The sequence below is a fragment of the Branchiostoma lanceolatum genome, chromosome 12 (genome assembly GCF_035083965.1).
Source record: "Branchiostoma lanceolatum isolate klBraLanc5 chromosome 12, klBraLanc5.hap2, whole genome shotgun sequence".
Taxonomy (NCBI): domain Eukaryota; kingdom Metazoa; phylum Chordata; class Leptocardii; order Amphioxiformes; family Branchiostomatidae; genus Branchiostoma; species Branchiostoma lanceolatum.
In genome coordinates this window covers 14699888-14726048 of record NC_089733.1, presented here as the reverse complement: position 1 = coordinate 14726048, position 26161 = coordinate 14699888, and the positions used below count along the sequence as shown (strand labels likewise).

Below are 26161 nucleotides of genomic sequence, written 5' to 3'. Positions count from 1 at the left end.
CCTTGGGGCCTGCCCGGGACTGCACACCCGACGGACACTGGCGCAATTGGGACCTAAGCATAAGTTAAGTGACTGTGCCTCACCTGTTCTGACGCTGTACTTGATGGTGTCTTTCATGTGCTTGATCAGACGCTGGTGATCCTCGGGCGCGTCCCGGATCTCAAGATCCAGCAGGGATCTCAGCTCGTCCGGCTGGTGGAAGTCCACGACTTTCTGCGTGACGTCCCGCCCTTTCCTGACGCCGTCCTCCATTATAACCTGTTGAAGATCAACAGAAGAGATTTTAAAAAGTAAAAAGAATTAAAGTAAGTTATAAAACTTCACAAAGTGCCTGATAAAGCCTCTTAAAGACAATGGTTGCAAAGAACATTATCAACAGAAGAGGTTTAAAAAGTAAGTGTACAAAGCTTTATGATATAACTGATGCGGACAACAACACCCAAGATTGAAACTCCTAAAGACAAAATCGATTGATAGACTAAATGAATGAACAATAAGCTTATTCAAATTATGGCATGAAATGGTGACATTGTAAATGGGGGAAATGAAATTGTCTAATGTTCAAGATGTCTTTTATTGGTTTGTCGCAGTTTAACAAACTGAATCAAAACCATTAGGTACAAACGTTGAGGTTGTGGGTTGTCGCAGTTTAACAAACTGAATCAAAACCAATGTACAAACATTGAGGTCCCCTGATTTGTCCCGTTGACGTTGTACTCTTGGGAGAGGCACAAATGATTACCTAGCTTCGGTTAGGGCCGTCCCTTAGATAGGATGTTAAATGGAGGTCCTGTGTGTGAGGATCAGAGCTGCACCACACTTAGCAAAAAGAGTAATGGTACTTCACAGTGTGAGTGGATCAAACCTTACAGTCTGGGCCGGGTTGACATCTTTAAAAAAAAGGTGACCTGTTACAGTATGTAAATCCTTCCACAAATGTCGTAAATCTGAATAAATAGATAAATTATGCGGCAAGCTCACCTGGAAGGCAGCCTTCAAGAAGTCTTCCTCATCCTTGGGGAGCGGGTCCTTCTTGGGTCCCTTGACGTTGGCGGTGGTGTCGCTGAGGGAGGACTTGTTGTTCCTGACGGTGCAGTCATTGAGGTGTCCGTCGATGCCTCCATTGATCATCTCTTTGGCACAGCTGCAGGAGAAGGTGCTGTCCTCAAGGCTGGTCAGGATGTTGCTCATGGCGATTTCAGCTGGAAATGGCCAGAGAAAAAAAGAGTAAGTAAGTGAGTAAGTAGTGTAAGGGAGTGTGGTAGTCGTTTGAGGAGAGTCACATCACACCAGCAACCATGACAATTTCAGCTGGAAACGTCTAGAGAAAAAAAGAGTTACTTATGATTGTTATGTTGGTGCTTGGTAAACCCTTCCTCTGGACCTAGTGTAAGGGTAGTCGTTCTCCAGGCCTTGGCCTCAATGTTTGCAGTGGTTTTGAGTTCACGTTTGAAACAATTAGCGCATTGGAACAACTTTTCTCAGTAGTTTTAAGTTCGTGGTAAAGAGTCGAATAAAAACCACCGCGAACATTTCTTTTTCTTCTTTAATGCCCACTGTCGATTTGCTGACTATTATGGCATATGATGTTTCGAGATTTTGCATCGACATTGACAGCAGTTTGCACGCTTGGTGAGCAACACTTACAGCCTCTGGACCTGGAAATCATGAGTGTAAATCCCGGGCGTTGTTGCTAATCTACCTGCTTACAGGGACGTTATGCCAAGGGGACATTATGCCGGACGTTCCATGTTTGAGGAGAGCAAAACCTTGAGCATGTTAATGACTCCACCAACATTACTTTAAAGAACAAATTAGTTTTTCTATATCTATAAATTCAGGATTAGGTGTAACGTTACGCCCTAGTGTGACTGGATCAAAACTAGGTTGTATCAGTCAAGTCTTATACAGCTTGTACTTACAGCACAAAAATGGCACAAAGTGCCTGATAAAGCCTCTTAAAGCCAATGGTTGCAAAGAACATTATCAACAGGAGAGATTTTAAAAAGTAAGTGTATGAAGCTTTATGCTACAACTTATGCCCAACAAATAGCACTTTTGTCCATGTCAAAGTAAAATCATCGGAGACCAAAACTCCGCTAAAGGCAAATTATGAGCAAGGCTCGTAAGAAGTAAGATTGATAGACCAAATAGATGAACATTAGCTTACTCAAATTATGACATAGAATAGGGACATTGTGAATGGGGGAAATGAAATTGCCGGGTCATCTTTAACAGTGTATCAAAGGGCTGTCAAAACCACTTGTACGATCCATAATTCCTAACAACACTAACCATTGGTATCAAATTAAGAAAAATGGTTCGGCATAATGATCATAGCATTTTGTGAAAGCTAAATCATAAAGGTCATAAAAGATTCTTTTTTTAAATCCCTCATGCAATCAGTTTTTGAAAAATCAGAACATGAATATACATGTAGCTCAACAAATGTATTGATTTGTTATTGTCATAAAGCATGAAGAGATGTCACTTCCCACAGTGTTCAAAGTTGAAGGATGATAGCAAGGAAGGAAACACACAAATCAAGAATGTGATGAACAAAATGTTCATAAAAGATGTAAAATCATCCTAGATATATGGTATATACAATGTAGAGGCCATTGCTGACTTGGAACAAGTGAAACTGACAGAAAAATGCTGACCAGAGCCTGTAAGGTCCATGTATGGCAGTTAGAATACAGTCAAACCTGCTGTCAGAGATACCGGACTAAAACTGTGGCCTACCTGTACCTGTGTAAAAACCCAAAGGGACGAGTAAGCCGCTCCCGGGATTCGAACCCGTGCCAATCCCGATCCGCACGGCTTGGGAATTCAACACACTAACCACTAGGCTAAAAGGTCTGGACCAGTTAGACTGGTCAGTTAGTGGAGGTTGATCCCCACTGTTACATCTGTACATGCACGTTAGGCTAAGGTATACCTGAAAATCTTTAAGTCAATAACGAAGACTGCAACTCTACATTAAGAATGATTATGATCATAATAACCTGACGTCAATCAAAATGAAGACGGTAAGAAAAAGGCGACTGTACATTGTAAGAAAAGTCTCAGTACCGAGGCACAAATGCACAATTGTTGGTATCATATGAATTACGTTCACACGCATACAAAGCACCTGAACGGTACCTTAGATTTCAGAACAGTTCAATTGTATCTCATAGGCAGGCAAAATACCTGGATATCTGGTACCATGGTTTTACATGTAGTATGTACAACAGCAGCAATTGGAGAATGAAAGCCCAGTTCACTACATACCTACAAGCACTGGAAGCAAGGTTGCAGAGGAAAGTTCAGGTAAGAGTGGATCGGATGAGGTAAAAGTTCTGTTCTGTCGGGTCAGGAAATTTCCGCGCTTTTAAACAATCCGGGAGAACCGTGCGTGCGTCAGTGGTGACCTTCCGAGGGCGCTGCTGGGTGGAGTCAGCGGTGACGGCCACGCCCACCCGACATTCGCAATCCTGCCTCCCCTTCATGCATTGATAAGATAGAATAATGCCCTGCGGGATCGCCGCAGCCTGGTACTTTTCCTTTCCTTGGGCATATTCAAGCCAGTTACCTGTTGTATGCAGCTTTGAATATTTTTCTGCCAAAAAAGCACAAAAAATTTTGTTGTTAGATTTACCATATTGAATCCAGTTATCTGTTCTACGCAGTATGTCTTACAGCTTTAGGTTTTTTCATTGTTTGGGAGTCTAGAATGTTGTTCATTTTTATTTTTGAATTTATCATTTTAATCTCACGAAAATACATTTTCATCAATTTCATGTCATGAAGCTCAGATTTTAATATTCTTTCCATCCCACTCATTGTTTGGTAGCCCATGTTTCATTGCTAAATTTGTCATTTGTCTGTTTTTCAAGAAGCGGATTTTTATAACCTGGTTGGTCAATGTTAATGGAGGTTAATCCTATTATAATAATGGTTTTAAAGATTTTTATATTGTTCTCTTTCTCAATTTTGCACTTTGAAATGTTTCGCAACCAAGAAAATAAATTGGTGTGGTCTAAGCTACTAACTGTCAACATTCTCCCATTTTACATTAACACATATACGGTCTACGATTGGATCGCATTTATCGTACAGCCATATAAAAGATATGCCTACAGGACAGTCTACTCAGCAGAAACTTTATTTGATGGAAAGATTGCTACCGTAACATTTTATTAAACTTTTAATATGGAAGGCTTTGTCAGATATCTGGGACCCGAACGGCGTCATCAACAGAGAGGGAGGGGCTGACTCAGAGTACCGCGGGTCGGGTAAACGACTCGGAACGAATTTTCGATATACCGCGTGACACAGGACAGTCTTGTGATGTTTTGATCGGGCAATGACATGGTGATTTATGGACGTAAACTTTGTAGAGGTGACATTGGTGAAGTTGCTCGACAGTCTCTCAACTTTTGAAACACCTTTGAAGACTTCCTACTGTAGAAATGAATAGATGCACACTCTGGTTGCCCGCAACATCCGAATGTGCTCTCAACACTACGTATGTGGCCTCAGGATTTTATATTGGGTCTTTGTATTACATGTGGCATATATAGTGATATGCGCACTCCGCTATTTTGAATACCACATCTGGTTGAAAGTCTGTAGAGCTGGCGGCCTCAGGCTTGCGCTTAGGTCTGGACATGACTGGGAAAGAGTTGCATCGTCCTTTTGGATGGGGAGGTACTGGTAAAGCTGGTGGCCCCGGGTATGAGAGAGTATCAATCCTTTGCACATAAAAAAACACACACACTTATCAATAAGCAAACCGGTCTGCTTTATTAAGATGTTTCTTTGTGTGACCTTATGACATGAACAGAGAACAACAGTTTGAAATTCATTGAATAGATAATCATTAAAACAGTTTGAGACTAAGAACAGGTTACACTGGTCCATAGTGACCTGATTCAAGGGACTTCAAAGAAAATTGGTCATATATTATATGTAGTTAACAGGTGATCACATGAAACTGAGTACTCTTAATATTTTGGTTGTGGGAAGAAGAATTTAAAGGCCTGAGGTGGTCTTTCTGTACCTGAAACGCCTGACAGGTATAACCCGATCCCTTGGTCATTTATTTGTTGATGACTGTATCACACCAGCTTTGCAGGCACGCAGCGCAGCAACAGCTGGTTATATAAGACTGAGCGACCTGTCACACCTAACCTTTGCACATCTAGCCGCAAGCATTATCCTGAATGCAATCTAATGAGGATGCCCCTACTATTACTACTACTTTGTGGTAACAAGTTCCACTCTACAATAGCTCTAGGAAAAAACTGAACACTTCAATCCTGGGTTGATATAACTCTTATACTAGTACTTCAAGGCAATTTTGTTCTTTTCTGAGCTGGTATTAGATAGCAGAATCACTTAGCAGTTGATAGGACCACCAGCAATATTGGTCATTTTGTACATCATGCCAAGGACATTACATAGTCTGGACATATTCTTCTTATTGACGAGTCATTAGAACACAACTTTGACTGTACTCACCTATGCCCTACTTGTCAGAAAAAAAACCCTGACCAGTAACAGATCTTGTTGTGGTGTAAACGGTTCAAACTCAGAAGTGAAACAGTGATTTTTGACTGAGACATGAGCTGGTCCCTAGCCTGCACCAGATCCAAATGCATCTGTCTGATTAACGTTCTTTAATGGCATGTATAATTATATAACTGGTTGTAATAAGACTCCTGTGGCAGATGACTGTCACAAGACAACAATAATGACTGTCACAAGACAACAAGAGCATTTACAGGACAATAGAGAGTGAAAGAACAGACAAATAGGTCATCGTGACTTGCATAATTGAGGTAAATCCCACTGTACCCTGTAGGCAACTGTAGTTAACTAGATGCGAAACACATCTTTGTGTCATTATAACTAACCATCTGAGTAGTTTTTCTAAGATGAGCAAGACTTTGGGTCAAAATGATGAAGACTTTGGTACTTTTTGTTAATTTTTCTCTGCAGTTTAAAGTTTCACTACAAATATAGAACACCCCTATTTGTCAGTGGATGAGCCCTATTACATGGTATTAATGTAACAAATGAGGCATGACAATCACAGGATTGGGGAAGAAAGAACTCTGGTTAACTTGTCAATTTAAAGGAGTATAGAAGGTCTTAATCTGTTTGCAGCAGCAAAAGAAAGGCGCCAGTGTCAAACATACAATAATGTGATACATCTTGTGATCTGGAGTTTTACCAACTTTTAACCTCTGCACATAAAAGAACCCAACACACTTATAGAGAAGAGTGGCGTTGACCCAGCGTGCTTGGCCAAAAACGCGAACCGTAGCAAAGCCGCATTGCACTTACCACTAGCTACTTGAAAAAGCATCACGCTTCACCTCAAATGAGCCTTGAAACGAAACAAACCTCCATTTGCATTATTCCGCTGAGTTACATAAATCCCCCACTTCAAAAAAGAGTGGGTTTGAGAGATCTCTTGTGCAGCACTGCCAAGATATCCAAGAGTTTAGATATACAAGAGTGCATCATACTGGGGGATGTTAGGTTGGAGATTTGTTTGGACGTTAATCTTTTCAGGGTGGCGGAATTATGTAGCCTGGTGGAGTTATGTTAGTACAATGTAGTTGTTTAATACTGGCCTTTCATACAAGCATTTTTTGTCAAGATAAAAATGAATACCAGGTTATAAACAACTACAGAGGCTCCTGTTACTAAGTTGTGTTTTTCTTATGATTTTGTTTCTAGTTTAGATAAAAAATGGATGTTGAAATGGAGAACTTGACAACCTGACAGCCACATAGTTATGGAAGAAAGTTTGGAATCAAATCATCAGCTTGTCTGCCTGGCATTCCACTGTGTATTGTATTGTTGCAATTTCTAATAAAGAATAAATCATTTACTAAACACCCCCACCACCCCCTTAGAATGGATTAGTCTAAGGACACTCTAATAGTCCTAGCCTGTGCAAACTTTCCCACGAATGAGCCACTTGTTGCAGACAATGGGGGGCACACTGACTTGTTTGCACAGCTTCTTATGAGAGGCTTTAGCCAAACCACATGTCTAAAACCCACAAAATAACAGGACCTTGCAAAGGACAAACCACCATTGAAGGAGGTAAGTAAACATTCCTCCACAAACAGGTTCAGTCACTGTGCACACAGAAAAGTGGCAAGGTGGTCTTGTGGTTAGGGTTGTTGACTTAGAATCTAAAGGTTCAGGGTTAGAAAGAACCTAGCTGGCCCCGACATTGTGCCTTTGGGCGCTATAGACCAATTTCCTCAACACAGGCGAAAACAAGTACAGTACCTAATAGTGTCAGTTTAATAGGGACGTCCTCTCAGATGGGATGTAAAAACCGGATGTTCCGTGTTTGAGGATACCGTCAAACCTGAAGCATGTTAACTAACCCACCACACTTATTGAAAAGAGAAGGGGTCCATCCTGGTGTGGTGGTGGTTCAAACCTTAATTTACCAAATTTGTGACAGGATCATATTGACATAACAGGTTACTACAGTCTGGTATCCTGACAGTCACCAGTCCTGTTATGTCAATATGTAATTACGGTCTGGTCTTCTTATAGTCACCTGTTATGTCAATATAATCCTCCCACAAATGTGGCAAGTCTCAATAAATGAAGAAAGAAAGAAAACAAGGAAAAAAGGAATGGTACAAGTTAGTAAGAAACAAGAAAAGCCGCCGGGAGGCCCATAGTCGACCTTGACCTTCATCTTCCGAAGACCTACCCACATACCAAATATCATTACAATCCATCCAGAGGGTCTGAATTTATGCTGACTATAGACATCAAGAAACACACACACAAACATGCACACACACACACACACACACACATACACACACACACAGACGCAGACACACACACAAACACACACACACAGACAGACAAACCAAAAACAATACCTCCATTTTTCATGGATGTAAAAAAACCAAACAAAACCAGATTGGTGTTAATTTCTTAGTGAAATTTTTGTTAAGACCCTCGTCAAGTATCTATGCCAACATTTTCCATTAGAAGTCAGCTGAATTTTTCCTGCACATCCTTGACGGTCCCAATAATGCTCCATATTTTCTCCAAACCTGCCGTTTAACGAACATGACAGGGTCCATACAGAGAAGCTCAACAACCTCGGCACCGTTAATTATCACATGATTCCCCTCTGCATAATTCTGCAGGATTAGCCAAAATCTGTCTGATCCATCGTTAATCCACTGTAAGTGGGCTTAGTGGGGTGTTAGTTACCTGTGCATTGTTTAACTACGCTCGCTACATGATGCCATCTATGCAAAGTGACATGTTAACTCTGTGATCTAGTATGTTGCATGTTCTGGATGCTTTAGAAATTGATTGCAGCATCCCATGTACAATGTGTTGTATGACTATGAAGTCTTCAAAGTCATTACAAACTGCATGAAGGTATTGACAAAAAGTAGAATTGTAGAGTCCATTTATGTTTAAACTGACTTTTCGTATTACATACTGTAAATTCATTTATTTATGCAGGGACTTAATTTTGCAGCATGAGGTGAAAGGAAGTTTTTCACTAGTTTAAGTTTATAATTAAAACAATTCTATAGTACAGTAGAAACACATTGGAAATGTTTGCAGTGAATTTTCTGCGGAGGGGTCAGTGCAAAAACCACGAAAACACAACCACCACGAAAATTACAAGATCCGTCTGAAAACCAACATTTTGAATTGATGAAGCCAAACATATGATGATTTCTACATACAGCTCTTTCTACCTTACTGAAACAGACATCTCCATTAAACCAAAATGCTACATTGACTAGGCCCAAAGATACCAGCCTAGCAAAACATACTTCTTGCACAATCTTGTAGGAAAGTAAATCATCAGTAAAAGCACCCTACATTATAAATGAATGAATAGATAAATAAGAAATAGACATTTTTTATCATCAAATGTATAAAAACAATGATAAATAAATGAGATTTCATCAACATGTTGTTGATCCAAACTAGCTAAGGTAGCGAGCCCCGGTAGAAATAGGATGGCACCCAGGCTAGATCCAAACGTGTGCATCCCTTTATTATGAGTATCCCGATTGCTCCCCCCCCCCCCGGCTGAACTTTTAAAATAAGATAGTCCCGAGTTCTCGAGGTCATATCGATGTTCTACTTAGTGTTCTGGTAAATATGACACATTAATTTCTATCATTTTATCTTATTTTCATGGAAAAGGAACATGACGAGTAGGCAATTCACTTTTGAATGAGGAAAAGGTAAAGGACCTCACACCGCTTGTAACGTTCCTCTTAAGCGAAGTACACCGCTTAAATTGTTATGTAGGCTGCTTGAAATGATCATGAATGTCATTTGGAATAAAACGTAATAATTCTTGGTTATGTAACTTGTAATCAAAAGAAAATTGATGACACCAAGGCCGATTTGAGCGGCAATCATTTCTTTAAACTCCTCAATAAAAAAAACTCTTTCAGGCGAAGTTGTGCGTCCTTCCCGAAAGGTGACGGTGCTTCGCCGCCTTACACGGCGTCTTATCTGGCGTGTTTCACTTGTACTCCGTCACTGAGACTGTGAGAATTAAGTCCGGTGATACACTAATGAAACTGTTCACGTCAGCGCTTACACGTGAGAGCCCCCCTCTTGTGTCACAATCATGCGCCTATCGCTCGGTTCCTGTTCTATTGACGACATTGCGGCGGTTAAATATCCCTCAGATCTCCTCTACGAGGGTGCTTAATGCAGCTCGCGCCACCTGTATGCACCAGATAAGGCGGCAGGGCTGCGGTCTCCCGCTCGGCGGCTTATCTGTGATCTGTATTACCGGCAGGAACAACCGTGAAATGGGGAAAAATAGCGGAGTAATTAATGACGGGGTATCAGCGCTGCGCCGTCTGTCACGGGGGACAGGAAGTTACGTATGTGTGTATGGAGGAGGGGGACACGTGTATGAATGGTTCTGCAACTTTGTTTGATCTGATAGGAGAATGTCGGCGAGGAGACAGCTAGCTAGCGCCTTGAAACTTCGCAAAAACTGTCTACTACGTCTTATTATCCATGTGTCATATATCATTTCATGAGTTTCATTGTCTTGGTAAGTATTTTATTTTCCATGCTTTACAAGTAGCGGCGAGAATGTAAGTTGTATGTAACATGCGTCCGCGGCCACTTCGCCTTGTCCCTTTCCCGGTTCGGTGTTTCGTGAATTTAGAAAAAAATGTCGAAAACCTCAGCCTAACGAGAATGAGAGGCTTTAGAGTAGCGTACTGTAAAATCTGACCGACCAAGACATTAAAAAAGTCAATGTTTTGGGGAGTCATTTTTCTATATCGAAAGTTGGATTTATCTTATTACACTGCACGCCGATATCCACCCTGTATGAGTGCGACTTTGTTGTGTGGTGATAACGTCGGGTATATCTTGACGCTCTGCGGCTGAAGAGTTTCCTAGCAACAGTTGCCATGTAAAAACTGCGTTTCTATTGGCTCCACCCCTAACTTGATTGTTTCTTTTTGTTGTGTAGAACGTTTATGTCAAGTGTCATGCTTTTGCTGAAGATTTCTTTGCACCGATCGCCTTATCTGTAATGACAAAATCAATCCTTTTTTTCTAGAAATGTCTAACGGTTTGTTTGAAAACGTTGCCGCTGATATACTCTTCTCACACTCACTCACTTACTCTGTCGAGCACGCTCGAAGTCATCTCATAACCAGTTATGTATAAAGTTTCCAGATACTCTTCTACACTCCTAAACTGTGCAGCCTTCTTCTTAATCATTTTAGTGGGCGTTTGTATAAGCTAAGGGACGTACAGTATGACCTGACTTGGTCAATGTTAAAAAGTAGTGGCATGTCCCCTGTGTACGCGTTGGTGTCGATTGAATGTCTAGTTATTAAGCTCCTCGTTGCTACGTTCACAGATAGCTTACAGCCGGTACTTATCTTCACAGGGACACTACCTGACTGCTCTTATGCCTAGAAATGAGGCTGGAAGTGTTTTCGATGCCGGTGGACGAAAAAAACAATGCGCCTCACGAACGAAACAGTCGTGACCCTATCAGAAGAGTTCACAAGGTCTTAAAACTTCATTAAACTTTCTTATCTGCGCACCGATACTATACACAATAATAGAAGTTACTCATTAAGTATGCAAATAAGGCCCACATTTGCATATTTTCTATCTATCAACAGTCCTCTCTTCCTCAGTTACAGTTTGAATTGTCATATCATGGAACAAAGCGGATTTTTAAAGTTGCCTCATTAATTATGCAAATTAGAATTTGATTTGCATAATTATCGTCCGATCATACTAAGCATCACACAAGCTATCCACATACCAAAAATCATGACCATCCATCAAGGCCATCATGTTATAGTATTTTCTCATTAATTATGCAAATGGGGTCTTCATTTGCATAGTTCATATCAAGTAATATTTCTCTCTTCCTCAGTCACATATGTCACATGTTTCAGAGTCCTATCATGGAATTTGGCGGATGTATAAACTTTCCTCATTAATTATGCAAATTAGATACTGATTTGCATAAGAAGTGTCTTATTATGTACATCATCACTCAAGCTATCTACCTACCAAAAATCATTACCATCCATCAAGCCCTTCTTGAGTTATTCCCTTTCAAAGTCAGACGCAAAACCTGCTCCTGCAGTTCCAAAAAAGCCGCTAGGGGGCCCAAACCCACACCACTTACTCTCTGTCCAAAGATCTATCTACCACTCAAAAATAAGTTCGATAGCATGTCCAGAACACGAGATATCAAAACAGGGAGTTCCGCTGCAGTACCGTAAGAAGCCGCTAGGGGGCCCAAAATCTAATCGTTTTTAGGTCTCATCAAAACCTACCAACATACCAAATATCAAGACAATCCATCAAGGCATTCTCGAGTTATCCTGTGCCACTACAAACATACATACAAACGCATAACCTTCTCGGCGAAGGTAACTAACGTAACAACTTACTACTACAGCAAATGATGAGAAATGAATTGCCAAGTTTATCAAAGAAAGTTTCATCTATTCTTTAAAATAATAATTAGTTGCAAACTTTTCCTCGAATGTGGCGGGGAGAAGACGAACAAGCAATCAAGAACAGCATGACATGTGGCTACTTTCTTGTAAAAAAATGGTAGCTTCAAATCTTAACTAGGTTTGACTTCTTTTTAAAACTCTTTTTTAACAGAATAATGTACTAGTACATCATTCCTCGAATATGCCCCCATTTTCTATTTTCAGAAAAATTATTGTATCCTTCCCTGATCAACTTTGGTCCAACTTCCCGACAATTGGTCCAACTTCCCGACAGTGAGAGTATTTGCTTGGCTGACGGCTGGCCACCGCTGACGTAGCGAGAAGGACGGATCACAGGCCGGTACGCCAGGGTCGTTGTTTGACATATGCAAGCGTCAGGGCTGGCACGAGAGTATGCTTCCCAACAATTACTTCCCCTGTCAACTTTGTTGAACAGGACTAGAATCAGCAGGGCTAATGCAGCTTAAATACACTCAGTCTGTACAGCTACACTCGTCTTTAATACCAGTACTATGTTGTGACGTCTGAACTAGATTTAAACTAATTAACGTCATAACCGTTAAAAGTTCCACCAACGGTGGAGTAAGGTTATGTATGGCCGTTCAGGGTCCTTTTTCCCTATATGTTACTCAGGCCAGTGGATACGTTTTTTGTAAACGGCCAGACGTTTCAGATTGCATTCGCTATCTTTCGTCAGAGAGGATATTGTAAAACGCTCCGTGATATGTATTTTATAATACTACCACTGACGTTCACTACTTCAAATAAATGGATCAGAATTATGACCGAACCCACGCCTATCTGTAAAAAAATTCTGCAAAGCTGGCAGTGATGAAAAAAAATCGACTGTTCACTAAAATGCTCATGTTTCAATGGTATGTGCGTAAAAAATGTAATTCCGCACATCATAACATTCCTTGTGAACGAAAGTTACTGAGAAACATGTAGTAAACATGTTGTAAAATCACACTAGCTGCGGTCTTTAACAGAATCTATGCATGATATTCGCATGGATCAATTTTGCATACGTTTCATGAAATTGCTGAAAAAGAAATTAGACTCCCCTCCCTCCAGTCGTATTATAACTTTACTACGGACAGTATGATCACATGTATTACCCAGTATGAAGAAACGTATGTATAAAACTCTCAGATTCCGTCACGGTGAAGGCAAAAGTACAGGTATGGTACTAGTCCCGTAGCCTTTTTGAGGCCGTACGGGCAGTGGGCTGTAAATGCCCGTCCCTCTCCTTCCACTGCCTTAACCTCCCTAAGTGATATAATGGAAACTCATATTCGCGATGTCATGAATTTTCGGCGGAGAGGTCACGACGGATATAAAAACAACGCGAACATTTACAGTGTATACTACTGTATACATTGAATTTTGCATAACCGGTTTCTTGTGTTGCCGGAATATGCCTTACGGACACGGGGTCAAGGCCCACTGAACTACGCACGCTACGTACACGCGAAGCCGGGGTTTTTAGTACCACGACTTCGAAGGCCGGTTTTATATCTGGCTTCCAACGTGCAACGCATGCTTCGTGGCGTGGTTGGACTCTTTTTTTCACTTATTTATTTCTGATTGTCACAACAGTTTTCTGACAGCTATGCAATCTGAAAACAGCACGCAACGAGCAAAAAGAGGTTTGGTCAGAAAGTTTACGCTATACGTATGTAACATTTATCTACATAGAATACTCAGTGCATATAATGGCTATAAAGGAGCCTCTTTGCAGGCTACGTAGAAGTCACTATATGAGAGCATTGGTTGTCTCGACGCCCTTTTTCTAGTCTATACTGCAAAGATAGACACCCGACAAACGCCTGCTAGTGGTAAGTATTCTCACCTGGCAGGTGTAGCATGTAGCTGGGGGTGTTCACCGGTACCTTTAACACACCTGTACCTACAGTTACACACCTGTAACCTGTAAAACACCTGTGCACCCGGAAGTAATAACAATACGCCACGTCAGCGTCCTTTAATTTTCCAGCGGCTGTTTACGTGCTTGCGATCATAAATATTCAAGATATGTTAGTTTTTCATCCAGCGCAACGCTGCATATGGTATGGTCACGCAAAGCCGACTACGGCCTCCCGACCTTCTCCAGACCATGGTTGGGACTGGTCGCGAGCAAGGTCATCTGTGGTTGGGAGTGGTCTCTACCAGACTAGCTATACCGGCTATAGGGAGAATATTTGCCACCGTGGACTGACTCTGCTGGCTAATTAGTCCTATTTCTGCCGGATTCTACGATCCATACGCCCGTAGGAGGGCCTGGTGGAGGCTAGTTGGTTGGGAGTTGGTCAGCAAGGTTGCCTCCTAGTCTTTAAAAGTCATGTGCGTTCGCCGGCAGTAAATTTTGAAAAAAATCAAACTCGGAAAAGCCAAATCCTTCCATGCAATCAGAGGATGGAGCAAACTGGAGATTTAATCGGACGGATTCCATACGACACCGGCTTTAGTTGGGGAGTGGCCGGGAGCAAAGTCATGGGAAGGTCTTGAGTGTGTGACTGGGGCTTTAGTTCACAGTAAGGGATCAGCAAAGAATGAACGGGTATTCTATTCATTACTACTTTAGCCCTACAGGAAATATAAATACTAAGACCACGTATAAAGACGCACGCCGGTTTACGCGTCCAAGAGATCACTGTGATACGAGAAGATAAAGACCAACCAACCAATCAACGTGCTGCTTTTAGGAGCGGGGAGTTGACATCAAGTTGTATGATGAACAGTTTGACAGAATTATTTGATCCACTCACTCACTCACTCACTAACTCACTAACTCACACAGATAGATTTATTTGATTCACTCACTCACACAAATAGATTTATCTGATCCACTCACACCGGGATGGGCCTTTACTCTTTTCGACGAGCGTGGTGGGTTCTTTAACGTGCTTGCAAATTGAGTTGTGGCTCTATCTCCTCAAACACTTCCATGTAACGTCCTATCCGAGGGACGTCCCTAGTACTCATTTACCCCTGAGTCAAGTAAGGACACGGATGTAACGTGACTTTCCCAAGGAAACAGGGATTCGAACTCAGTACCTCTGGATATTCACCTGTGCGAGGGGAAATGTTAACCCTCTCGCGGACTGACTCTCCTGGCCAATTCTTCACCCTTTGTTTCCCAAATGCTACAATCCAAAACCTCGTAGGAAGGCCTAGTTGTGTCATTGGTCCATTCAAGCCCTACTCTTCAAGCAGAGGAGTGGGTCCGGCTGGTTTTTGAGGTGTTTTTATGCGTTTTTGTCGGGCTTCCTATTTTTGTGCCGTTTTCTTTATGTTGCCAACACACAAAATAGAAAGCCCGACAAAAACGCCTAAAATACGTCAAAACACAGCCGGAGAGACTGCTTGGAGAGTACTAGTAACTGACTACGTGCGAAACTGACACGACGTCAACGTGGTAACAGCGCCAGCTGACGACGTTACAACGCGACGTCGACGTCGTCACAGCAACCCCGTCGCAGCATACGGGAATTTCTCACACCTCGTGATATAGTGCCGGGCAACCCTTGGGAGCGCGCCACACTCAAATAGTACCGACAATAATGAAGCCATGATAATACAAAACGATAACGCAATTTTGCATTAGAACAAAAATCACGTTCATCTATAGCTAATATTCAGAGTTATTATACTGATTCACAGCACAATTTTGCAAATCCAAACAGGCATGAAAACGAAGTGCAAAGCACAGTCTATGGGTGTTAATGGGTGGACTTGAACTCATCCAGTCACGCTACCGTTCACCGCCCCTCCCACATCCACCCACCCAACCATCCTTCCTCGCGCTTCTATAACGTTATTCTTCCTTGTTAGCGAGTCAGTACGCCGTGACTTTGACCTTGACGTTCCCACGCACCTGTCGGCGCTATCTATCAATCACCTGCTATCACGTGACGCACCTGTTATCACCTGCGAGCTCTTCCAAATGTCGCCAGGTGCAGTTCCAAAGACACCGCGGGGTTTAGAATCGGTTCGACTCGGAATGCCACGGTTGTTGTATTCACACACGAAAGGCTTATTGTAAACAGTGTACATTTGCCGTAGCGAGTTTACCCCCAGTGCCCTTGTATTTTTCCATGACGTGGCGCTCACCACGGCGTTCAGGGAACCGGGGCCATTAAGACCGCGGCCTGGCGCTCTACGAGCTTTTAGCTCACTTGTCAATGCCTGATACTTTTGATAATGCAGCCGTCCGAGTGGTATTAGTGTAATAGCAAGATGGACGGTTGAAAATATAAGGCCATTGTCTCCGGAGAGAAAGGCGTTTTGTTGTATGTATATATGTGTGGGCGGGCTTGGAGGGGGTGTGGGGGGGGGGGGGGGGGCGTAGTGGGCAATCAGGGTATCAAGTGTAGTAGGATGAATCAGGTCAATGTGGGTGAAAATACGTTTCTACACGTATAAGATGTCACACATCAAATATGCTGTGTTTAAGTTTATTTGCTACGGAATGTGTGTGTGTTTTTATAGCGTCAACGCAAATGAATATTTCTGACTTCCTTTGAACCAAGGAGGTTTCAACCAAGGAGGTTTCAATGATGACATCTTCTTGTTATCAACATAACTTCATAAGACATACATAAGACATCAAAACAGCTCGTATAAGTATCTTTTCAAATGACGTGTAATGCAGTAATGATTTCTGTTATTGAAAGAAGACGAATATTAACATATGTAGAGTTTGTTTTACTTGAATCTTCTTTCTTGTATCTATACTGATATTGCGGTAATGACAATTCGGATGACAGTATGAGAGTAATTTCAAGGCGAATTTGGATCGTGAAGTGGCGCATTCCGAACTTTATTTCACTATCTTCAATTTCTTTTACTACCTGACGTTTTGTATAATTGATATGTTGTAAACAAATGCTGAACATTTTTTTCAAGCTATCCTTTATCATTGAAGTCAACATTGTTAACTCGCACTATCTGTACAGTATACCCTTGCTACGCATTGTTTCATGTTGCAATTAGCCCTCGGGCAAGAACTTGCAAATAAAATTATTATCAAAGGATTGTACGCCAGGCCCTTGTTGGATTTGTTTTAAGATTTTCTAAAGGAAGAACGGCAAACAATCATCTCACTTGACACCGCCGAGCTTAAACTAAGACCTAACCATGATAGATGGAGGGGTGATCAGGGTCACCCAGTTGAGAATTTTGCGGGTCACCGCAGAAAATGACCCGTGGAGGATTTATATAATAGGATCAAAAAGTTATGTACACTCTCGGACGGCTGATATAATACAGTTTTCCGTTTTGTTTTGCTCCATTTGTGCATTTATGTCCAGATAGAGTCGCCTAGCATTGTATTTTTGTACCGGGGGAAGAGCTCGAAAAAAACCTCAAATAGAACTAGACAGAGAACTAGAAATAGAACGAATTCTAGGTCTAATGGGAGTATACATAAGAATGAATTAAATCTGAACATTTCTAAAAACAAAGAAGAAGCATAGGCGCGGCCTCGATTACGAACCATATTATGATGCAGAAATGACACGCTGCAATTTTACAAAGTTTCTACTGCTCACGTCGCGCTCCTAACGGCAGTTCTGAGTACTGCAGCGCTAGCCATCTGATGTCACCGTAAGCCTTTTTTGTCCGTCTTCCCTCTTTCTACATTGTGACATCATAAAGCTTTAAAAAATGAAGCTTTAAAATCAGACGAATGGAATAGAAAATGGTGCTTTATTTCTTAACATATACTATTAAATCAAATGCACTGAAAAATCCTGTCAAATGTAACATGACATCACTTACTGACTCCCAAAAGAAGCACAAACTTACAAAGCACAAAAAGGCGTAACAATAGCATGAAGTGATATATAGTAGGGTGGATTCATTCCTCAAGCTAACCGACATCTTTCACACCGCAGTCGTCCCTCAGTAAGACATCTGATGAACTGATGTAATCCCCCTCCCCAACCCATATTGGGTTCGCCCAAACTCCCAGGGGGGCTATGGAGAAGGACATGTTTGTGTTTACTTCCGGGATCGAAGGTTTTTGACCCTGTTTGTAAACCGGCAGGTGCCCACTTGTCTCCCCCAGCTGTTTCGGACATTGTTTTTCTCTCACTAAGTACAAAATAGAACTTCTCTTTTCTGCAAGCCTGGGAACTACTCGTATATAATCTCCAAGCAGATGTTAGTGTGAAAATCCGTTTCGCTTTTTGGCTTCGTTCCTCTAAGAAATCGCCGATACCTCCGTGAAATATTATCTAATTTTGTGAATTACTTAATGCCATAGCCCTTGCTGTTGTGCTGCAGTACCTGAAAATATCGCTGGGCCCAAATCGCCATGTTTCTTCGGGACCTCAATAAGATACCAAAATTTATACAAATCCATCAAAAAACACAACCAAAAGCAGTACCCCGTCGAAGGTGAACCTCCTTCCCAGAAGTAAATGTGTAACGTTACATTCCAACTAGGGGATACAAAGGCGACAACGTAAGAGGTTTACAGATTCGAGCTCTGATCCTGGAAAAAAAGCCACACACAAGGCAAAACAAGTCGATGTGGGCTCGAATAAAGTTCTAAACGGGAGCTATGGGCTACAGCGTCTTTTCTGAAGATGTTTATACGCAAAAACATGTTTATACGCAACCCATGCGGGCTTGTATATACGCACAAGGGTGACAGGGGCTTAACCTGGCGCATCCAGTTTATCGTGGATTGTCTGGGGTATAATCTTTTGCACTTGGTAGTAGGCGGTAGGAGTTATTGCGAAAGTTTCTGTAAATGCCGAAATGTTCGCGAGGATTTAATTTCGCGGTAGGGAGAAAATGGTTCGCGGTGGTTTTGAGTTCGCGTTTGAAACAATCACACAACGGAACGGCTTTTCGCGGTAAAGAGTTCATCGCGAAATTCGCGAACTTTTCTGCATTTACGTACAGTAATTTTGGGCGGAAAGCTCCTTCTGCCCCAAAGAGAGCTCGGTCAATCCACGGCATGCCAGGTTACTTATACTCTGACATGGGAGGCCAAATGTCGATAAACATCATGGTTTGCTAAAGAATGAAGTCGAATGTGTTTGTGATTTTCGATGGTTCAAATGCGTATGTTCGTGTGGAGTTTGGGAAAGAGACTGTAACGTCATAGACAGATCATGAGATCATATTAAGATGTAGGCTGCCCTATATACCCTATTTGGGAACATGACCGTGCCGCAATGTCATGCTAACCGTGTTTATTATATATATAGGCATTGATAACGTAACGTGTGGTCACCAAACTATGCTGGTCGCGGCCACTGTCTAACGTGCATGCACGCACACATCAACGACCATGGCCTCCCAACCCCCAGATCATGGTTGAGATCAGATCGTGAGCAAGGTCATCTGTGGCGGGAGTTAGTCGGTGAGGTTGCCTACGGCCGGATCTTTACATTAAGTCCTCTGTGCCAGCCGACAATAATTGTTTGAAAAATCGAGAAAGTCAAATTCTGCTTCATTGTGATCAGAGGAGCGAACTGGAGCTATATAAGATGGATTCCAGACTTCTCTCACAACCTAGCACCGAACTTGGTTGGGGAGCGGTCGGGAGCAAAGTTGTGAAATGGTCCTAAATGTGTGACAGGGGCTTTAGTCAGGTGGCCGTTCTTTGTGGCTGAAGAAATATTTAAAAGGACCGTGAAAAGCGGTCACCTACGTCCTTGGGGGAGTGGTCGTCTTACAAAGTTTGACTGCACTCAGGGAGCTGAAAATCAGCCAAAAATGCTGAAGATGAATCCACAAACAGTTTTTTTTCTGTGCACGGTGTTCTGTGAGGTTGGAGACTTGGAATGTGCACTGATAGCACCAGAGAGCCGCAGGGTGTAACATCACAGGAGTATATCTTCCCGGTCACTAAAACTCGTCTATTTTGTTCCTTTGTCGCGTTAATCAATGGGGGAAGGTGGCGCAAGATCAAAGACCGACTGCTTTGTAAAGCATGCCCTGTCACCTTGAAAGGGTCTCACTAGAGCCAGAGGACGGCGTACTTACCTCATCTCATCTACCCTTTGACCCTCCCTTAACCGAGGTCGTTGGGGCACCATGGAAGGCCTACTCCTTCGCCACATTACAAACTATCTCCACCAAACCGCCGTACGGATATCGAATCAGATGTTCCAAACTCCATATTGAATCAGGAAGGCACTTCTGTTCTTGTTTTGTAGGCATTAAGCTAGTAGTACAATGCGGCTTCGCTACGGATCACGTCCTATCATTACATGACTGACTTTGTCACTATTTTTTGCTCAGTGGTCGCCGCCACTAGTGGGAAGGGGGTATAAGAACGCATAGCACCTGTAAATTCCTGTTCATATATATGAGAAGGCGGTTGCAAATTCTATTGTCTGTACATAATTGGATGTTCGGGTGATAAAATGACTGTCATAAGCTACATGATAAAATAAACCCCGCAGCAGTATTTTATTGTACTACTTTCCTTCACGACTGCGCAAAGCTTGTGAGTGTTAGCGCAAACAAGCTGAAGAATATTCGTACCCACCAACTGGTTTTTATTCGGACAGTACCGACAACCAAACTTGGAAGTTGGCCCATGTACAGACATTTTGGACTAGGCACTGTTTGAATTATAGCTAACAGCCTCACAGTTGAGCACCTAGTTCGAATTAGTTGCTAACTTTTGGAGATCCCGGTTCAATCCAGACTCAGGACATCTCAGCCCACCTGTCTTCCAGAGAGGACGTTCATTGGGGGTCCTGTATTCGAGGAGATGCCTCGAGCACGTTAAAGGGGATGGGAAGCGACACCTCCCCTAGAAATCTACCCTGCTACTAGCAGGGCAGCACGTTTTATTGCAGGGTATGTAGCAGTAGAAACTTGGCATCGTGTGTCGCAATCGGCAGGGCGTTTCGCCCAAAACATAGGTTCGGTTAGGGACGTCCCTCGGATCACCTCGGATAGGAAGTTAAATGGAGGTCCCGTGTTTGAGGAGAGCCACACCTCGAGCACGTCAAAAACCCACCGCACCTATCGAAAACAGTAGGGGTCCTTCCCGTTGCGAGTGGTTCAGAAACCTACAGTCATATCTGTATCTGTCTGTATCTATGTATCTATATAGCCGGTATAACCGCCATTCGGCGTAACACACCACCTATGGCCTCACATGGGGCAATTGTCGTATTGAAGTCACACCCAATGGAAGTCGCCCTAGATCTAGCCCCGCCAGTTGTATAAAGGTCATCTCAATTCAGCCCCTGCCTGCGAAAACAGAGTAGTCGGAAAACCCAATCAATCATTCAAGTTATGTAGGACTCATTAGCACTGTTATAGGCAAAGGCATGTATGCCTTGATATTTGACACTGCTTAAGACCTTTCCATACATTGTACCTGTTACATTTGAAAGGCAACTGCCACAAAGCGACAAAAAAGGGACCTCTCCTAAAGCTTGAAGCCTAAAGCCTGCCATAAGAGACTAATACACTGTACTTAAGTGCTTTCATAGCTCTCTTGTTCCATCGTTCGTTGACCTTTGGCCGCCATCTCCCTGTCTGTATTGTTGTTTGTATATATACACGATACTGTCCAAACAGAGGTTAGATTCCACTCGCTTTCGTAGGTACGCGTCTTTCGGCGTGTTTCATTTTTTTTACCTCTCAGCGTCAGTATTCGCTATTTTGATCTCAAAAAGTATAGAAGCAATTTCAAGATTATAAAAAAAACGTCGGCTTAATTAAGGGGGGAGGGTGTTCATCAAAACTTGTAAAAAAACACCTGTTCGAACGTTATTAAGAGTTTCTATGCGTTCTATGCGAACTTTATTCTCTTGGATGCTCAGATTTACGAGTGTAACGTGTATATGATGGAGATGTGTGTAAATAATAGATATAGTGTGTCATACCATTAATCGCAGAGTATGCATGACTAATGTCTTCTTGGATCCACCCCTCGTAAAATGGGAACGTTACAGACAATACAGGTGTCCACCTGTGAAAAGTAGGGCCCATGGGCTACTGACATGACACACTGACACAGGATAGAGGGTCTACGGCGGGGGGGGGGGGTGATAACGCTTTACGCTGGATTCAGAAGAACTCCCTACGTATTACGTTACAATCAAGGAACGCAATGACACAAAATTTCGTCGCCTTGCCACGAATTACGTCAACAGTACGGCTTTCCCTACGGAATTATGAGAAAAATGAAGATATAGCTTGCCTACGTCTTACGGAAAGGAGCATGCAGACCCTCATGATAGTATTTGGTTTTCGGGAGTGGAGTAGGTATATACATGTAGGCATACAGGCGAATTGAAGCGATACGCGGCATGAAATACACAATGGTGTCCTCATATGCAACACTGACTTTTTTGACAAAGACTCAAATGTCGGATAACAGTTGAAGACGACAACTTTCTTAACGATTAATCCTTAAACAACAGTTTTACCGTGCTTTAACTTTAAGAGTCCGACAACCTATCGGGGTTTGAGGGACTAGTAGCCAGTTGTATTTATCCGTTACAGCGTTGCAATTCAATAACGTTACATTTAACAAGGCAATTTCTTTGTTCAGGTCCAGTTATACTTTTACAACGTTAACCCTTACCGTAGTGAAATCTTTGCAGCCAAGCGGACTAGAGGTTTGGCATGTGCACAGAGTTCAAGAACTCTGTGCACATGCCGAAGAAAGCTTTGTTAGGCCAATAGGGTGTTGTGAAACGTGAAGACAAGGAAATGTTTGATTTATGAACCAGTCGAACGGCGTTGGCGACCCACCCACAGAGCAATCATATCCGTGCGTTTCTTCATTGTAGCAAGATTTGTAACGTTACATGAAATCTAATCTGTAAACGCCATACAATCTCTGTCTACAGTAACAAAGGAAACATGAGGCCGCGCTTAATCCAGGATGAACAGCTAAGATCTTACTCTCTTTGAATAGTAAACGGGTTTGCATTGGCGCCAATTCACTATAAACGATTGCACGCTAGCCGGACTCTATTTAACCTTACCAAACTTGGCAGAAGATCGCTCGATAAAGGAAAAGGCGATTCCCTTTCCGGCTATGGTTGTGGTATAATTATCATACAGGCACACACAGAGTCATCGTAGGGAGTACTAGCGCAGAGCGTTTTATGTTTTCTCACCTCGATAGTTTTCGTGACGTAACTTGCAAGGAGGTTGGTAGAAGTGGGTCTGTCTGCAGTGCCCTCCGAACACGGAAGTGGCAAAAAGTGGGTCCGCTAGGCAGCGGACTGAACCAACTAACGATAGGGGTGGCGTTGTTCCAAACTCCCGTTTAAAAATACATTCTTTATCAAACTAAATAAGGATTCAATTTGGTTAATGTCACTTATGTATCAAATATAGACTCACTTCTCTTTAAAACGCGAGGAATGATTCTTTACTTTTGCTTTTCTGCTTCGGAACACCCCTTTAGTAATCTCACAATGGACTGGATTTGAACCTGTTGTAGAAGTGACGTCATGGAAAGTTACCCTTCTAAGCGTGCACTGCTCGCAGCTCGCTCAATGCTTTGTTAGGCCGATAGGGTGTTGTGTAATACAACTTGTGCCTCTTAAGGGGTGGCGTGACAAGAGACACGTGACAAGAGACACGCCCTTTGTCTGGTATCCATAGATGGGCACATGGCCAAGTCTGTGTAGCCCGAATGCCAGATTGTTCCCAGGGCCTACACATGCCAAGCCCTCGGCTCTAGGGCCAACATTCCCCAAGGAAATTCTGCAACAGCCCTTCTCCCCAATAGGGTTGAACTAGCCAGCCAGCCAGCCATTTGCAACCAGCGGAATGAAAGAAGAAATAAATGAATTGTTCTCCAATGCAAGTTCAGTCTCCTTACCAAGTATCCTTACTTGGGTCGATTTCGACAACTTTCAAGTTTTTTGAATTTCAACGGAGTCTGATAGAAACGACCTCAATAGCAGTGACTGTCCTAGCCTACATTTAGAGTTACTTACGTGTAGTTTGTTTCTCTTCCGCCAGATGGTGCATTAGGCCGTTTCTGTTTGCTTCACCGTTTGCGAGCTCGGGCACTGTCTCGCCATTCAGCCCCGCTCCAGATTGGAAGTTCATGGTAGGTTTGGTGGTTGCCATCTTTTATCTGTGATACGGAGGTTTTATAGTACGTGCCATGTAAACGTAGACTATCTATCTATCTATCTATCTATCTATCTATCTATCTATCTATCTATCTATCTATCTATCTATCTATCTATCTATCTATCTATCTATCTATCTATCTATCTATCTATCTATCTATCTATCTATCTATCTAGATATCTAGATATCTAGATATCTATCTAGATATATATCTAGATATCTATCTAGATATCTAGATATATGATATACTATAATATAGGATGCCCATTCGTATACGTGCACATGGGTACGGTATGTCGCATACGCCAACGAAAGAAAACAAGCCCGGTGACCGACCTGCAACGGAGACTAAGTGGGTTGTTGAAAAAATAGTGAAAATTTTCTAACTAGACTATAGAATTTACCAGAGTATTCAATCTATTTGGCCAACCTCTACTATCACAGGGGTTATCCCCATGCAGCTCGGTGCACCTTTATTTGAGTATCGTGCACAGTACTGCCTTGCGGCATGTTCTCATCTTAATCGCTAAATCGTCCGTACACGTGCTTCAAGTTACTAGTCAAAAGTTCACACGTGCGTTCGTCTTCAGACTCAAAAGGCCAAGGAGTCCCAAATTTCCCCATGTCAATGGTTTAAAACCAGTTAGCTGGAGACCCGCTCAATTCAGCCGTCTGTAGCTTATTGCAAGTTCCAAATACAAAATTATACTCCTCCGAAAACAAAATATGCTTGGACTATGACAACAGTATAATACGCCACCCATTTGGTAGACTGTGTCGTACAGAGTTAGTTCTATCCGTGCAGTGAACATGTAGCTAGCGAGTCTAGTGAAAAAAAGAGTTTTTGTCTACTTTGTCTCTCAACTACTATCTCAGGCCGCGGCACTCATGATGTAGGCGGGTAGATGCGCGTAAAAAAAACCGAGCGAGTACACAGCATATGTACATGCAGGGTTCATGGCTGGATTTGGGGTTCAACTGAGCCGGGCGCGCCGACTTGGTATTTACCTGGCGGCGGTTTGTAAGTTTCCACCACACCCCGACCAATCGAATCACGTGAATCGCATTTAAACTCAGATTCGTATCAGCCATTTCCCGACAAATCGCTTTCTAACTTGCGTTAGAGACTACATCTGACCAAATAAACTCGCCAGTGAGATGGTGGAAGGTGTCAGCTTCCAAAAGACGTTTTCAGATTGACAATTTTGGCACTTTGGAAGTAATTGAATCCGCCCGCGATTTAACGTTTAGAGAAAAGTAGTAGAAACTAGAAGTTAATGTCTGCCGAGTCCGATCACCCCCCCCCCCCCCCCCCCCACACACACACACACACATACATACACTGACGCACACACAAAGACCATGCCAGGTAGAGGGACTAGGTACAATGTAGGTAGGTAGGTAGGTAGTTGAACAGCGTGCTAGCGTGTTTTCTTCGACAGAAGTACATGTGTGGTGCACGATGCCAGTGTTTTAAAATTATCAATAATTAATACCCAGGACTGATTATTGTACTAATGTAATTCAAATGTCATGAAAAACAATGAATCAAGGTCAAGATACAACACAGACTACTATAACCGCATGCCCCAAACTAAAACTTTTTTCTAACTGAGGTATATTTTCGTAAATTTGACTGGACTAGACTGAGAACAATGTCACTTACCGTCAAGCCGGGAGTAGCTCTGTAGCTATACTTGGCGCACCTTTGCCACAATGGAATTTTCCCCTGACGCCCCCGGTGATCAATCTTGGCGGCACACCTTTGACAATGAATTCTCACCTGGCTGGGGTCAATTAAGATTCGCATGAACGAATACATATACATTAGGTACTAGTATATGAAGAAATGCACACGAACGTTGATTTTACAACATTTTCAGTCGAAATATTTTTAAGGGAATACCGGGAAGGTGTTGTGTACATCTTTGTATCTATCTTTTCATGTTTTATTTAGCCATGGTGGCTCACTCGGTGTCTTAGTCATTGCTTGTCAGTGACATAGAGCCCCATGTCAGTGATGCCCTACAGCA

The 26161-nt window shown here is 42.5% G+C and overlaps 1 protein-coding gene across 6 annotated transcripts in view; it reads right to left on the bottom strand.

Moving 5' to 3' along the window:
- LOC136446269 (cysteine sulfinic acid decarboxylase-like) overlaps positions 1 to 25902 on the bottom strand; it is a 44582-nt gene extending 18680 nt beyond the window's left edge. Inside the window, exons 1-4 of one of the 6 annotated variants that reach the window (XM_066444604.1) lie at positions 25795 to 25902; positions 23987 to 24129; positions 982 to 1202; positions 84 to 258 (exon numbers count right to left, since the gene is read on the bottom strand). In XM_066444604.1, coding sequence (XP_066300701.1) covers positions 84 to 258; positions 982 to 1202; positions 23987 to 24122 — 532 coding nt within the window. In that variant the 5' untranslated portion in view covers positions 24123 to 24129; positions 25795 to 25902. Of the gene's footprint in view, positions 1 to 83; positions 259 to 981; positions 1203 to 3276; positions 3301 to 5508; positions 5664 to 15961; positions 16113 to 23155; positions 23282 to 23986; positions 24130 to 25794 lie in introns of those variants that run through there. The other 5 variants (XM_066444608.1, XM_066444606.1, XM_066444605.1 and 2 more) reach the window with 5 other exon arrangements.
- Positions 25903 to 26161: the final 259 nt, after the last annotated feature.